This window comes from Strigops habroptila, chromosome 8 (genome assembly GCF_004027225.2).
Source record: "Strigops habroptila isolate Jane chromosome 8, bStrHab1.2.pri, whole genome shotgun sequence".
NCBI classification, from domain to species: domain Eukaryota; kingdom Metazoa; phylum Chordata; class Aves; order Psittaciformes; family Psittacidae; genus Strigops; species Strigops habroptila.
Window position 1 is genome coordinate 60,673,257 of NC_044284.2, and position 15,286 is coordinate 60,688,542.

The 15,286-nt window shown below is 39.4% G+C and overlaps 1 protein-coding gene across 6 annotated transcripts in view; it reads left to right on the forward strand.

The window, feature by feature from the left end:
- The window catches only part of EFCAB7 (EF-hand calcium binding domain 7), a 33,507-nt gene that overhangs the window by 4,078 nt on the left and 14,143 nt on the right, over positions 1-15,286 (forward strand). For 5 of the 6 annotated variants that reach the window (XM_030494228.1, XM_030494232.2, XM_030494227.2 and 2 more), the window contains 4 exons: positions 4,318-4,529; positions 7,449-7,535; positions 8,349-8,544; positions 9,291-9,415. In XM_030494228.1, the coding sequence (XP_030350088.1) occupies positions 4,318-4,529; positions 7,449-7,535; positions 8,349-8,544; positions 9,291-9,415 (620 nt within the window). Of the gene's footprint in view, positions 1-4,317; positions 4,530-7,381; positions 7,536-8,348; positions 8,545-9,290; positions 9,416-15,286 lie in introns of those variants that run through there. The other variant, XM_030494233.1, reaches the window with a different exon arrangement.

Consider the following 15,286-nt stretch of genomic DNA (forward strand, 5'->3'; position numbering starts at 1 on the left):
CAGCGCATAAACTCAGTAACTGTTTTAAGGAATTTACAGTAAGTTTTGATAGGGTTCAGATTTCAAGTGTTGGTAGTTGCATCATTGAAGGCATTTTCATCCTTTACCTGTTACAAAATATGTCATATAGTGATTTTTCAATGTTTTTAGAGACTACAATTCCTCAGAGTTTTTAATTTTCCTCAAATCCTTAATCTTTGTTGCTAGGTGTTGGAAGACTCGTGGAAGTGGGAATAGTAGACAGAGCTTTTCATCTGTAAATCACCAGCAGGAATGGGCAAAAGCCCATGCTAGCTGTCAGCTTACAGGGGGCCCAAATGAGTTGTTTAAGGCCACCAAATTTGATGGTAGTGTTGTTGCTTACCTGAGGTGGGCCTGTTTACTGCTTTGTGATTGTGACACTTCTACAGTAAGTTTTTCCCTCTCCCTGTCAAATGATTAAGTGAGTTGGTCTCAGTTCAGTTAATAATTGTGGACAATTGCCCTGGCACAGAAAATCACCATGAACGGGCATGAACTGGCACAGAGGTTTGCAGACTCAGAGGGGAGGTTGATACTGGAGGTGTAGATATGGGAATTTACCCACAGAGCAATTCCAAGTATGTGAAAATACTGCCTTTCCTCTACTAATTTATGTAATCAAGTGGACTGTTTCAGGCACTGGTGTTTTGTAAAAGTTCTTACTCTTATTTAACCTCCTACTGAATTACAATGTTCCCATAGACTAAAATCAAAAGTTTCCATTTTTTCGTCACTATATTTGTGGATAAGTGGTATTGCTGTCAGCAGTGCAACAGAAAAAATACCTGCTTCAGCTGTGCTAGATAAAGCGGGTAGTAGATCCTGTTTGTTTTGAAAACCTATGGACTTTCAAAGTTCTTTGCATGGAAATATTAGGAAAGTTACAAAAGTTTACTCCAAAAATAGTAGTTAGGGCTGTGTGTTGGAAATTGTTTCTTTATAGCATATCTTAGTGACTGAATAAGATAAGACTGAGTGAAAACCTGTTTCAGTTTCGAAATAGGTTTTAGTCTCCCAGATAAAACTTTTCAAGCAAATATAATCCAACTTTGCTACCTTTTGGAGTTGCAGGATTGTGTTTGGGGTCTTTTGTTGTTTATTTTTTGTTTTCTTTCTTTCTTAGAGCATTTTTGTCCTTTCATGAAGAAATTTATTCAGGGTTGTATATAATAGCATGGGATTGTGTCAGGAAATTCATGAAAGTGTCTTTCAGTCCTGTTTTCTACCTGAAGTTCTGTGATGTGAATATCTTACCTTGCTTTGTTGCAGATATGTTTCCAGCTTATGTGGTTGACAAAGAAATCATGAGTACATAAATCTTCAGTTAGATAAGGAGAACTGAAATTAAAAACCTAATGATTTTTATTTTGTGGGTTTTGGGGTGCAGCTCAGAATGCATTTGGGATTGTGGTTTCTCAAATCCTCCTCATAGATTATGATGCCAAGAAAAGGTATGTGTGTGTGTTATGGCATTGCAGTTGTTTGTAATAAAACCCCCAAGTAACAGCTAAAGGCAAAACCATGCTGAGCTGTCAAATAATTTAGTGTATCATAATTCTAATGACCAGGTTTTATTTGCATATGTGAGGGAATATTTCTCACTAATGGCTTCATTGCCCATGCCTGAGGTATGTGAGGTCTCCATGTGGAGATTCCACTATAAAAGCTGAGTGTAGGTTCTTTCCCTATGCTAGTACATGAAATTCTACCCATTAGAAAGCACATTCTTTCCCCATGTGACTTAGTGTTATCCAGGCTTTCTCAGTGTAATAAAAGTGCCTTTATAGCATCCTAATGATAGTTTTGGATAATCTGGATTTTAAGATAGGAGTGGTGTGAACAAATGTCATCTCTTTTATATATGCTTTGGCTTTCATCTCTATCCATGTGCCGCTTTGCCATGTAGCATGTGTTTGGGCATTTTGGTTTCAAGGTCAACTCAGAAAGGGCAATTAGTTGCTCAGCCTCCAAGTCTCTTTAGAGGTATTTAAGAACTTTAAAGTTTGTAAGCATTGAGACTTATTATAGACTTTTATTGCATCTTAAGTGAATTCTGGCATTTATCAAATGGCTGGTGCCAGTGTTTAAGCATCTCCTTGCTATGTAATGTTTGCATAAATTCTGAACTAAAATATTCACTAGAGATTGGCCCTGCAAAATGTTATTTGTAGGAGTTTGACTTATTCATGGAATGTAGCTTTATTTCCCGTGTTGTAATAGCACTGAAGGTATTTAGCAGGATCAGTCTGTAAAGAAGTATACATAAAAGGTGCAGAATAATTGAACTTTCAGAAATCCAGACTTGGGAGGCAAGTGCTGATCTCCCTGGATGTGTAAAAATACAGAATTGTCATCTATGTGAAGGATACTCTGTTAAAGTAAGTGAATCCTGAGCTATATTGGCATTCCAGGGAACTCAGCTATCCACGTACACAAACACACAGAGAAACTGCCCTTCCTTGGCTGACCTTGACATTGAAATCCTTAAACAATTGCTGCATGCCCAGGCGTTGCATGGATAGAGACATGAGCTTTGCTGTATTCTCCTGGCTCTGTCTGCAGAGGTGACAGGGCAGAAATCTTTATTTAGTCCTTGGCATTCAATCAGAGATTAACAACAAAGGTGGCTGGTTGTGTTTGTTTGTTCTGATGGTGACACAGTTGCCTGCTGAGAATTGTAACGATGCCACCACCTCATTTCACAGATGCTGCAGATCTGCTCTCAGCCTGGTCAGCTGGCTGCAAATCCAACTGCCAGCCTAGGTAGAGATGAAGGATCTTTTGTGTTTCCCTAAAAAACCTGATTATGTGGGAAGATACAAAAGCATCCTTCCAGTTCCAGATAGACTGTGCATTTGGATTTAATTTCAATTTAACATAATACATTTTTCACACTGGCAACTGATGAAAGGGTGTTTTCAGTGAAGATTTTAAGAGGCTAAATAGATCCAACAAATGGATTTTGAAGAATGCCAGGTGTGGTTGCATACTGCATATTGGTTGCATGTATGGTATTGGCTGTTGGCCTTAACAATATATGGCTATTGGTATAATTTTTCCTTTGCATTTGAAATCCAGGTTGTGTAATTTGAAGTGATGAGTTCAATGTTTAGATGTGACATAAAATATTGTTGAAGATAAATTCTATGCTAGATCTCAGTTCTTGGCAAAGTAAGGGTGAAAGACTTATATGGATCTTAGAAGAAACAGGATCTAATAATCCTGCTGCACCTCTCCTATGAAGACAGGCTGAGAGAGCTGGGCTGGGACAGCCTGGAGAAGAGAACGCTCCTGAAGGGGAGACCTTAGAGCAGCTCCAGTGCCTAAAGGGGCTCCAGGAAACCTGGAGAGGGGCTTTGGACAAGGGCCTGTAGGGACAGGCCAAGGGGAATGGCTTTAACCTGCCAGAGGGGAGATTGAGATGAGCTCTGAGGCAGAAGTTCTTCCCTGCGAGGGTGCTGAGGCGCTGGCACAGACTTTTCCCAGAGAAGCTGTGGCTGCCCCATCCCTGGCAGTGTTCAAGGCCAGGTTGGACACAGGGGCTTGGAGCAACCTGCTCTAGTGGAAGGTGTCCCTGCCCGTGGCAGGGGGTTGGAACTGGGTGAGCTTTAAGCTTCCTTCCAACCCAAATCATTCTAGGATTCTATAATGTAATAGCTTATAAATAATGGGTTCTTGATATTAAGGCAGGGATATAGACACTGGGCTAAATTTTACATTTGTCTCTTGAGGAAGCTCTCTTTGAATTCATGGATATTTTGCTTCATTAAGGGTTTGAACCCATTAACTTTCTTTAAGGAGGACATCCCATTGAGTTTAGTGGAACAGTGCACATGAGTAAGTGGAAGCTGCAGCTCAGAGTCTTTAGGCAAAACAATCCCTGTGATATCGCTGTGTTATAGCAAGTCTCAGACTGTTCTCTGGCTTCTTCCTTTTTCTGTAGAAGAAAGTGAGTGTGATTCTCAGCAGTACCATTTCTGTGCTGGATTAGAGTTGACAAGGAATGATGTGGGGTGCCAGGCACTGCCTGTTTGATGACTCCTTTGAAAAGAAGATGTAAGTGAGCTCCTTTGCCCCTCAGGCTGCTTGAGCCTCTCTGGTGCAAACCACAGAATTCAAGGCCGGGGAAGGTCAGTTTGTATCAGTAGAGGATTGAGTCCTTCAGACCCACTTTCCCCTTGGATTGATGGGGCTTAAATAGAAAGTCTGAACATGGAAAGTGATTAAAGGATGTTTTGAGCAAACCCCTTTACTGACAGCTGGATTATATAGTTAATATTATGTTTTGTTGTTCAGTGCTTCAACAGGCTGGAAGAAATCCATCTCAGAAGACAGTTAATAAATACTGGACTTCACAAACAACTACACTGAATTTTGATGATTTTTGTACTATTCTAAAAGAAGAAAAACCAGCTACAAAAACTGAACTGCTGGAAGCATTTGGAAAAATAGACAAAGATAAGACTGGATATATTTTACATGATGAACTTTATAGAATTCTCACAACGGTAGGTATCAGTGGAAACTTAATTATCCATCTTTAACCATTAGCAGCATGACCAGGAGGTCGAAGGAGGTGATCCAGGCCCTCTGCTCTGCTCTTGTGAGACCCCACGTGGAGCACTGTGTGCAGTTCTGGTGTCCTCAAGATAAGAAGGACATGGAGCTTTTGGAGCAAGTTCAGAGGAGGGCCACGAGAATGATAAGAGGGCTAAAGCACTTCCCATATGGAGATGGGCTGAGAAAGCTGGGTCTGTTCAGGCTGGAGAAGAGAAGCTGTGTGGAGACCTCAGAGCAGCTTCCAGTGCCTGAAGGGGGCTACAGGGATGCTGGAGAGGGACTCTTCATCAGGGACGGTAGTGATGGGACAAGGGGTGATGGGTTTAACCTGAAACAGGGGAAGTTCAGGTTAGATATAAGGAAGAAGTTCTTTACTGTGAGGGTGCTGAGGCACTGGAACAGGTTGCCCAGAGAAATGGTAAATGCTCCACCCCTGGCAGTGTGCAAGGCCAGGTTGGACAGAGCCTTGGGTGACATGGTCTAGTGTGAGGCATCCCTGCCCATGGCCGGGGGTTGGAACTGGATGATCTTAAGGTCCTTTCCAACCCAAACCATTCTATGATTCTGTGATTTTGGAAATAAGGTGGAAAAACTGTTCTGCACATGTAAACACATATTCCTGAGCAAAAGAATCAAAAGATCAAAACCTGATGCATGGTTTTTGGGTTTGGTTTTTGGGTTTGGTTTTTGGGTTTGGTTTTTGGGTTTGGTTTTTGGGTTTGTTTTGTTTTTCCTAAATTTTATGTCTAGTTTTCTGTGGTTAGCTGATCTTTCTTCCACTTTCCCCTTACAGCCTTGCAGTTGATAACCTGTCTGTCCCTTTCAGCAATTGCACCTTGAAGGTAGAAGCTGCCAGCAAAACTACTTTGCATAGTTTGAGAGAATGCTTTGTTGAAAGCCTGTCTATAGTGGAGTGGAGCAGCAGAAAGGGAAGCCTGTGTCTCTCCCTTGGTGCAGTTAGTGCAAATCCTCTGTTCTCTACAGAGCCCCTCTGCATCCCTTTGGGGTTTACAAGCTTTTGCCAGGAGAATTAATGACATACCTTTGCTGTTCTTCCCTCACAAGCTGTGTCTATGCATGTTCAGACACAAAGTTTAATAATATTTTTATGTTATACATAAAATATTAAGGTCAGTGCTTTCATTTTATCACAGCTTTAATGTTCTATCACACCAGTGACTTCACTGGATCTTATAGATAGTTCATCAGGCTCTTAAAGTAAACTGTACTGGGGTAAGTGAATACTTTGGTTAGAGTTTATACGTTATCAACCTAAAGGATGCAAATATCATAAGGCTTACCTGTACATGTCATTAATGTGGTTTAAAATAATGACATTAAGAAATACCTGGAACTTCTTATTTAGCTGCTGAGCTGCCACCATAGTTTTAGGCTTCATTGTATAATCTGAAAGGATATATAATCTGAGGATCTGCAAAGCAAGCAAACAACCCCTGATACAGAAGTCTTCCAAGATGTTGTACAGCTGATGCTTTGCCTTTAAACTATATAGATGAACATCACAGATTATTACAATGATTTTCTTTCTCTGTTCTGTCAGTTTTTTTGCTCTGTACAGCCAGAAAATCCCCTTCATTGCAAAAGCCAACTATCTTGCACAGCACAGACACTAGGGAGCAGTAACAATTAAAAACTAGTAGTAGAGTTCTAGTAGAGTGCTCAAAAGTGAGAATAAAACAATTTGAAGGAAATGCAGAGTGTGAACTGGGACAGAAGGAACTAACAATTCACATACTGTGTTTGTTGTGCTTGACTCAATAAAACAGAATTACTTGTTTACTTCAAACGTTGGGGCAGAACCTTCAATCCTCATTCTGCATGAACCAAAAGATATAGTTGCAATGGTAAGGAAACACTCTTTGTATAATGGAAGATAGAAGTACAAATGTGGAGTGCTACTGTACTTTTGCCATGAAGAGCTGTAAACTCTGTATTGTTACACAACATCAGGGCATTGCTTTATATAGACCCAGACTGAGGGATTTTCACTTGTGATAGCAACTGGTGCTGCTCAAAGAGGGGAGGATCAGGATTTGATTTGTTGCAATCCACTCTGGCTCCAGGACAGTATGTCCACATCATGTGTTTACCAACAATGAAGTTGGCATTAGTTTTCAGTCCCAAATTTACACCATGGATCTATAGCTGAAACGTGATGTGATGTAGATTTCTGTACAGCAAACATATAGTGCCTTGTCATTGCTAACAGCCCTGTGAATCTGTGTAGAGGAGGCCACTGGAGGACCTTGTGGAAGACATGCTTTCTTCCTGAGAGATGTACCTTGTATCCACATTGCAGGTTGGGCACTTGAGATACTGCAGCTTCAGACTTGGTTCCAAATGGAGAGAAAGTGCTTTGGCTTCACACTAATTATTCCAAGTAGAGATAGGCGCAAGGCAAGTTCATGCCTGAAATAACCCTTCTAGTGAACTGAGTTGCAGATGGAGCCTGGGATAGTAGGATAGCTCAAGTAAGTGAGACTAACAATTGTGAAGTTAGCTCTTGGTTGTTAGTATGGTACAATATAAGTAAGAATAAGAGCTGAGATTCCTCAGTTTATGGAAGATTTTCTGAGGTTGATGTGTCATTCATGGTAGGTTTCCAGAAGCCACCACCAAATTGCATAAACTGATGCAATTTGTCTGTTAAGAATTGTAGGGACATAATTTTTTACAGTGTTGACCGCTATTTCGATGATTCACATCAAAGTGGATTTCATTCTAGTGCAAGATAAGATTCCCTGAAAGGATATTAAAAGAATCTTTATGTTTTCATTAGATGTCCTCTGAAGGTGAGCAGCAGTCTTGATTCGGAACCCAAACTGAGGTGGGCTTTTTTATTGCAGAGAGGTGAAAAAATGACTGAGGATGAAGTGAATGCCATTACTGAACAAGCTGATTTTAACTGTGGTGGTAAACTTGACTACAACAAGGTATGGCAAACAGTGATATTTGTTCTTGTTTTATTGGCTTGATGTTCCTGACAGCATTAGCATTATCAAACACAATACATATCACCTCCATGTGTTGGTCTGTTGATGACCTTGCCCTACGCCCCCCTCAATTACCTATATACTGGAACACAGGCTGGTATATAGTTCTGTTTCACTCACTTTATCTGGCTATAATCCTTGAAAAGGTCACTTGCTTCAAGTGACCTCAATGTATTAGGCAGAGCCTAATAGTCAGCATGAAGCTTAACAGCACATGTGAAGTCAAGAGTTTAAGGAATAGCAGAGTAAAAATGACAACCGACAGCAAACTTAGCTGATCTGTGAGAGTTGCTATGTCTGTGGCATTTCATCAGTTCTTGTGTGGGGGATATAATGTGCACGTTGAACATCTTATTTCCAAGATGCAACATCTCACTGGGATTTTTTTTGCTATCATCTCTAAGCAATGATAAAGTTTTGAACTGGATAAACAGTTCACAAAGATTTGCATGTAAATAGTTTCATAGGAGAAAAACAACCCCCTATTAGGAATCTTAAGAATCTAGAAAGAAATATAAATCACCTCGTGGGTTGAAAGTTGCACTTAATTTCTATTCAAGATTTGGACTTCCTTGTTGAATCACGGCTCCATTTTGCTGTGTCACTTGATTGGTCACTGATTCATGAAAATGGAAATGAGTATTGTGCTTTAAGAAAAAAAACATTGCATCTATTGACCTGTCCTGTCCTTATGTTTTAATTCTTAAAGAGAAAGAATGTTTCACTTACCAGATGGCTTTTCTTTACCCAAAGTTTTGTGACTTATACATGACAACCAGAGAGCAGTGCTGCAAGACTGCACGAGAGAGACTGGAACTTGATAGTCGACTGAGGCAACAGCAGTTTGGAAATCAAACTGAACCTTCCTCTGAAGAGATCACACTGCCCGTGTCAAAACCATCACCAAGAGTCTCTAGGAAAACTGATCACAAACTGGCAACCACAAAAGGTATTTGTATTTCATGTTGGGAGTTGTTTCTGTTGGAGATCATGCTCTGGGTCAATGAATGTTTGAGTATTTGTTTAATGTTCTCAGATTAGTGAGGATGTTCTTGACTAATCTTCATTTCTGCTGTGGCAATCACATAAATGTCTCAGTAGAGTATGTGACCTCCATGTTCACATGGACTTTGGCTGCATCTATGATCTCAAGCTCTCGAATTGTTAAGGGTGAAATTTGTGACTCTCATGTGACACAGTCCAGAGGGAAGAGAAAAAATGAATGCTCGGATGTTGTAATACAGGCAGGTTATTTAATTCCTTCCCAGATCAGAGCTGAAACCTTAAACATTTATCAATAAGCAGTCTGTTTCAATTATCAAGGCCTGTTTTTAAGCACAATCAATATGAGAGTTTAATGTTCTTACTGAAGTTACAAAGATATCTAAAACCTTTCCAAACTGGAAAAAGGCCACAGGCTAACAGACTGCAAAGGTACCATGTGTGAAATATTGCATGTAGAGTGTGCCATTCAAGGTGGTTAAATGGTTTTGCCATTTCTTGGATGTACAGTCAGAGAAGTAAAGGTGTTTGGCTAATGAATTGTTATATATTTATAAGGGAAGGCAGCTTCTCCAACTGAATTTCTTGTCATCCAGTTTTTCCCTGTGTGCTTAGAAATGTCAAGCTTTATGATAAATAGCACTAGAAGTGGGATGAAGTAATGTAATTGTAACTAAATACCTGTGTTTACAGGTGATAGCAGAACTCCTTCAAGACCCTCATCAGCTCAAAGTTGCAAAGCATCCATCTCTACCACTATCAACGTGGCTGCCAGGAGCAACAGAAACACAAAGCTAATTGAGCCAGACACAATGAAGGTATCATGTCAGCCAGTCCTGTTGGAATTATGCTGTTTTCCTGTAGGCACATACGTTATTGCATTTTAAATAAGAAACCATTTTTCTCCAATTTTTAGCTTATGTTTTATTAATAGTTTGTCAAGGGCAGCTATAAACTACTGAGCAGTTTCCTGATCCATGTTGTTATTAACATTTTTATATACTGTTGGTTTTGCTGACACTTAGTTATTGATAATAATTTTTCAGGTATGAAGGTTTAATGGAACAAAGTGTGTGTTTTATAAATGAAACCACTGTTGGATTAAACATTTAATGACTTTTTGAGAAATTTAAAAGTTAATAATTTATGAGGTTGGTGAGAACTTTAAATGCTTAAATAGTCTGAAAGATTTTGTATCATAAACCTTTAGATGAAAGGTAATTGGAAATAAATAACAGAGCTGAGAGCATATTCAGTTTGTTGGGCATTACTTTGTAAATATATGCTGTAGCCTGAAAATATTGATTTTTAGTTAGACTAATATGCTCTATCAGGATTTTCTTTTAAATAAATCACTCATTCAATATAAATCCCTGTGGGAGAAAGACAACAAAGTCACTTTGCTAAGTCAATATTTGTAGAGTGTTAATATTGATCTTTTTCCTTTGTTTTCCCTTTCTTGACTGAACCTTTACTAGTTTTCTTTCACCAGAAAATAATAGCTGTAGAAATATAAAACATTAACTGGAAACTGCTAGGATACATTAAAAATGTGCACCTTGAGACTCCTGTGTAAAGGGGGAAAAATGGTTATGACCACATAGTATAACTGCTGCTAGAAAACTGAACTGATTGTTCTCATGAGTTACATTTTTGTTTCAAATAACAACTCTGTATTTGTTATTGAACTCTGAAGTCCTTTATATCTTCCACATTGCTATACAGTGACATTTGCTCTATATTAAAATTTCAAACCAGAATCTCAAAGGAATTCTTTGCAGTCTGTTTAGGTATCTGGACCTCCATGCAATTTAACCTGCAATTTCACCTTGTTCAAACATGATATGTAGTATATAAAACCATCACATGCTTTCCCAATATTGGATTCCTCTTTCTTTGTACAAGCTAGTGAAACCTGACTGAAAAAAAGGAGCTGCAGATATTGATTATTGTTGATTAGCATCATACAAACCTGAAATCAATCAATAAACAGGGAAAGATATAAGTAGAACTGTAATGTTTTTAACCCTAACTAGTAAGGGCACAATGCAAACTTAGTGTCAAAATCAATGAATAAATACAGTGATTCGTTTGTGTGTGGATCAGAATCTAGCACTCCAAAATTCTTCTTATCTTCTATTCAGAAATATTTATCTTCCTTTTTTCTGCATTTAACCTGGTTTTGGGACAGTGATAAAATATTGCCATTGTGAAGTTGGACCAATGCCAACTTAAATTTCATAGAATCCTAGAATGATTTGGGTTGGAAGGGAGCTTAAAGCTCACCCAGTTCCAACCCCCTGCCACGGGCAGGGACACCTTCCACTAGAGCAGGTTGCTCCAAGCCCCTGTGCCCAGCCTGGCCTTGAACACTGCCAGGGATGGGGCAGCCACAGCTTCTCTGGGAAAAGTCTGTGCCAGCGCCTCAGCACCCTCACAGGGAAGAGCTTCTGCCCAAGAGCTCATCTCAATCTCCCCTCTGGCAGGTTAAAGCCATTCCCCTTGTCCTGTCCCTACTGACAGAAAAAGTGGAATAGATTCCTGACAGAGCAAAATAGTAGAAATCAGAACATTGTGAAAGTCTAAATTCAGAATCTCTTGAAAACGTGAATGTATCCATAGTACATTCTCCATGTGTTTTCTTTTAGTTAGTGGAGTTTTGTACTGTTCAAAACCATATATGTAGATTTGGAGAGAAAAAATTAGTTACAGAAGTGCTGCAGATGTGCATAAACCACATGCTGACCTGTCGGACTTCAACTGAGCTGAATCACAATTCATTAAAAGACAGCTAATGGAGATCTTAAATTTTTGCAAAGTGTCCTTTGTGTTGGTTTTAGTTAAGATTGAAAGACATTGAAAACAACCCCAAGCAGTGTATTGTGTTCTGAAATCTCCTCTCTGCATTGGGTGGCTAAATTATCCCTGCTAAGGAGTCTCACTTTTGGATTCTGTTCTATTTAAGTCAATGAAAGACCTGTACACACAGAGGGTAGCAGAAGGAATACCTGAGAAAAGTCTTTTTCCTGAAAGAAGCAGTTACACGGCTCCTATCTGTGAAGTAGCCTTGTGCAATTGAACTAGGAAGACTTTCTCTGTGTGTATGGAACAGGTTTGCATAAGACCAAGTGTTGAAATTCTCTGGTTTTGTCATAGGAACAATTCCTCTCACAAACATTGCTTTTTATTTGGAGTTATGCATAAGTGTGTGGACAATTTCAATAACAACTAATTGTAATGACAGTAGAATTCATTATTTGGGCAGTGACCAGCATGGGCAGCAGTAGCAAAGTGCTTTCACTCTATCAGTATTCCAGTATATAATTTCTTCATGATTAACATTCCTAATACTACCATTCCCCACTATGATAGCTATTATTTGTCAAATCTTGTTATGTTTTGAACTAATATACTAAAACCAAAAGAGAAAATCATCTTTTAGCTTCCCAAATTTACATCCCTGTTTGTAATTTGACGTGGATAATTTACAGAGTGTAGCACCACCTTATGGTCTCTGCAAGAATAACAGTTTAGTGTTTGATTCCCAAAGCATTGCCAAACTTTTCCTTTCTGTTGTTCACATCTTAACCTGCACATTGTTCCTTGAGGTGTTTTCCCTAGTTGCTTGGATTGTTTGACGTTCCTGTTGTAGCAATGTTTATCTGAATGCAAACAGCAAAAGAGGGAGTCTTCCATCTGAAAGAACAGCTAGAAAAATGGAAGGTGAGCAAACAGGACAAAGCAGTTCTCCATGGACCATCTTGAAATGATGGTTTGAAGACCACTGCCATAGTGGAAAAGGGGGAATAGAACATAGCTGTTAGTAATTTTTGAACATAAAAATTGTCACAGTATCTTTTTGAATAGTTATAGCACAGTTGGACTGCTGTTAAAACTTCCATTATGAACTTTTATGTCTCAAGGAGCAGCCATACTGCTTCTCTAGCAGACTTTTTGATCTCGATCTTTTGGAAATGTGTAATTTCTAACAGTTTTGTAAGGTATTAAGCTTAGAGACTAAATGAGCTGACAACCAGTTACCTCACTGTGTCAGGTTTTAAGGAAAAATCTCGATGTACTGCATATGGACTTTAGACAAAGTTAGGAGTCATCCAAGTATTGGAATAAACAGTTTACTGAGAATGGAATAGTGCTAGACATGATTTAACAGGCTAAACTACACATTTGATTCTAGCACTGATTTATGTTGACTCTACTGTTAATTCCAATTCCCATTATCGACTTGTTTGACTGAGAGAACCCTGTGTGTTGCTCAGCTTTTAACCCGCACCATTAAGTCCCAGTAACTTTTTGTGTCTGTTCATTTCTTTCCTAATTATTCTTTGTGATTTGACCCCTTTTGCTTTTCCTGTCACTAGAAATCTAGTTTCATGGATAAAGATCAGTATAAAATTTTGAGGTGGCCGTGTTATTTAGGTCTATAATGCTACATAAAAGGCAGCCAGGGGCTGATCTTTGACGCTGTGGACCAAGTAGCGTAGGTGGCTGTTCTTCCACAAGCTTAGCACCTTCTCAAGTAGATTGTGTCCACTTTAAATGGGAGGCTGGAGCAGCTCTGCTCTGGAGCCAGGCTGAGAGAGCTGGGCTGGGGCAGCCTGGAGAAGAGAAGGCTCCTGAAGGGGAGACCTTAGAGCAGCTCCAGTGCCTAAAGGGGCTCCAGGAAACCTGGAGAGGGGCTTTGGACAAGTGCCTGTAGGGACAGGCCAAGGGGAATGGCTTTAACCTGCCAGAGGGGAGATTGAGATGAGAAGAAGCTCTTCCCTGTGAAGCTTTGAGCCTTCCTTTTTGCTGTCTTCTATTTTGCAGTATAGATGTAGTTGGTGAGGTGAGATCATTGTTCTGGTAAAAGCCTGCTGTTCCCTCTGCACTTCTGATGGCAGAGAACATAGGTTTCCGTGAGGGCCCCAGGTCTAACATGTTATCTTAACTGGAAAAGATTATGGGAGGGGAAGGACTTGGATATTAGTTTCCATCAGGGATCGGTTGTCCCACTTCATTCTAATTAATTAATCTTTGTCCTTTTGATAGTCTATGCTCTTAGGAAGTATGGTTACTTTTAAAGTCTCAGAACTTCCTTAGCAGAGTCTTAATTTTCTTTAAGAATATCAAACCTCCATAGAACAGTGAGTTGCAAAGTGTATGATATTTGTACTTAAATGCACTCACTCCATATTGTCAACTGTATGCAAATATAATTAGCAGGATTTGACATCTAAACTTGGTCTGATGCATTAAGCTACCAAAACTATTGTGGTACTGAGGGTGAAATAATTGTTGCCTGTAGGTTAACATCTTGGATGGGACAGGGTAGTCTTACTGTAATAATAAGTAATTTGAGAATAAGATAGTTTCCAGCTATGTAACATTTGGAATTCTCAGTGTTTATCCACATTCCTGTTTTCAGGATGATACATTTTTATTCCTTTAGTGTGAAGATTCTTTTCATAGCTGAGTTTGTGCTATTTGAGTGAAACTTAGGAGTGATTCAGAGGCAGAAAATGAAGTGAGAGATACTATTAGATTCTGCAGTCTGCCTATGCCAACACAGGGGGTGAGTTTACTCAAAGTACATCTCTCTCTTTGTTCTGATTAATTTATAAAAGTTCCTCAAGCAGAAAGGATTATAATGAATATAAATTTGATAATGTTTGAATGAGAAATGTTTAGTGTAGGGGAGTTGATCCTGTTGCCACAGAAATCAGTGGCAAAACTGTGGCACAGGACTGAAGGCTTTTAAATCCATGAGTCCCTGAGTAATGAATATTCTTAGTAAATGTAGAGTTCTGAGTGGAGAAATCCAAACTCAAGGTCAGAGCTGCGTGTGTTCCAAGTGTGCTACTTGGCATCCTGGGTGTACATGCACTAGTAAAGTCCAGCCTGACACCTTTAGGTCACTGACTGTAAAATACTCTCAACTGGGTGTGAATGTGTTATAAGAAGAAATGGTTCTTTTAGAGGAGAAATGAAATGCAGCGCTCTGGTAAGACTGACTTTAGATGGAGTTAGTTGTCAGCTTTGTAACTACATGCAAACCTTCTCCACTTTTTACTAGCTCTCTTCTCAAATCTGTGTTAGCTTACCTGTGACACTGAACACTGAGCATAGGTACAGCCACCTGCGCAGAGCTCTCTGCTAAAGTTACACTGAAAGATTCCTTCTTCAAGGCTCCACTCAGCAACATTATCTTCCATTGCTTGGGAAGCAAATAGAAATCATGGACTTAATCTAGAGCAGGAAAGGCAAACCAAGAATGTCTTCCGTTCCTCAAGGCATACAATATGTCTATACAAGCTTTATTTGTATTTTGCTAAAGAAATATCACTCAAATGGTATTTGAAATTGAAAACTGGGACCTGCTGTTAAAAAAAACCCCAAAATTGAAGCATGTAACTGTTTTAGCAGCTCAGCACACTTATGGCTTCTCTAGAAACTGTGTTATTCACCAACAGCACTTTTCAGTTTGTCTTTCCAATAGCTTTGACAGCAATCGAGAAGAATCACTTATTTTGACCAGTACTTGTGTTTGTGATTTGTCTGAGCACGTAACCCTTGTTGTTCAGCTTATCAATTCTGCTGTTTGCTTGGTTGGCCTGATGGATAATGCAGCAAAATTCCAGCCTTTCAGTGGTAAATCGCACAGTTCAGAGAATTTAATGAATTCAGTTTGA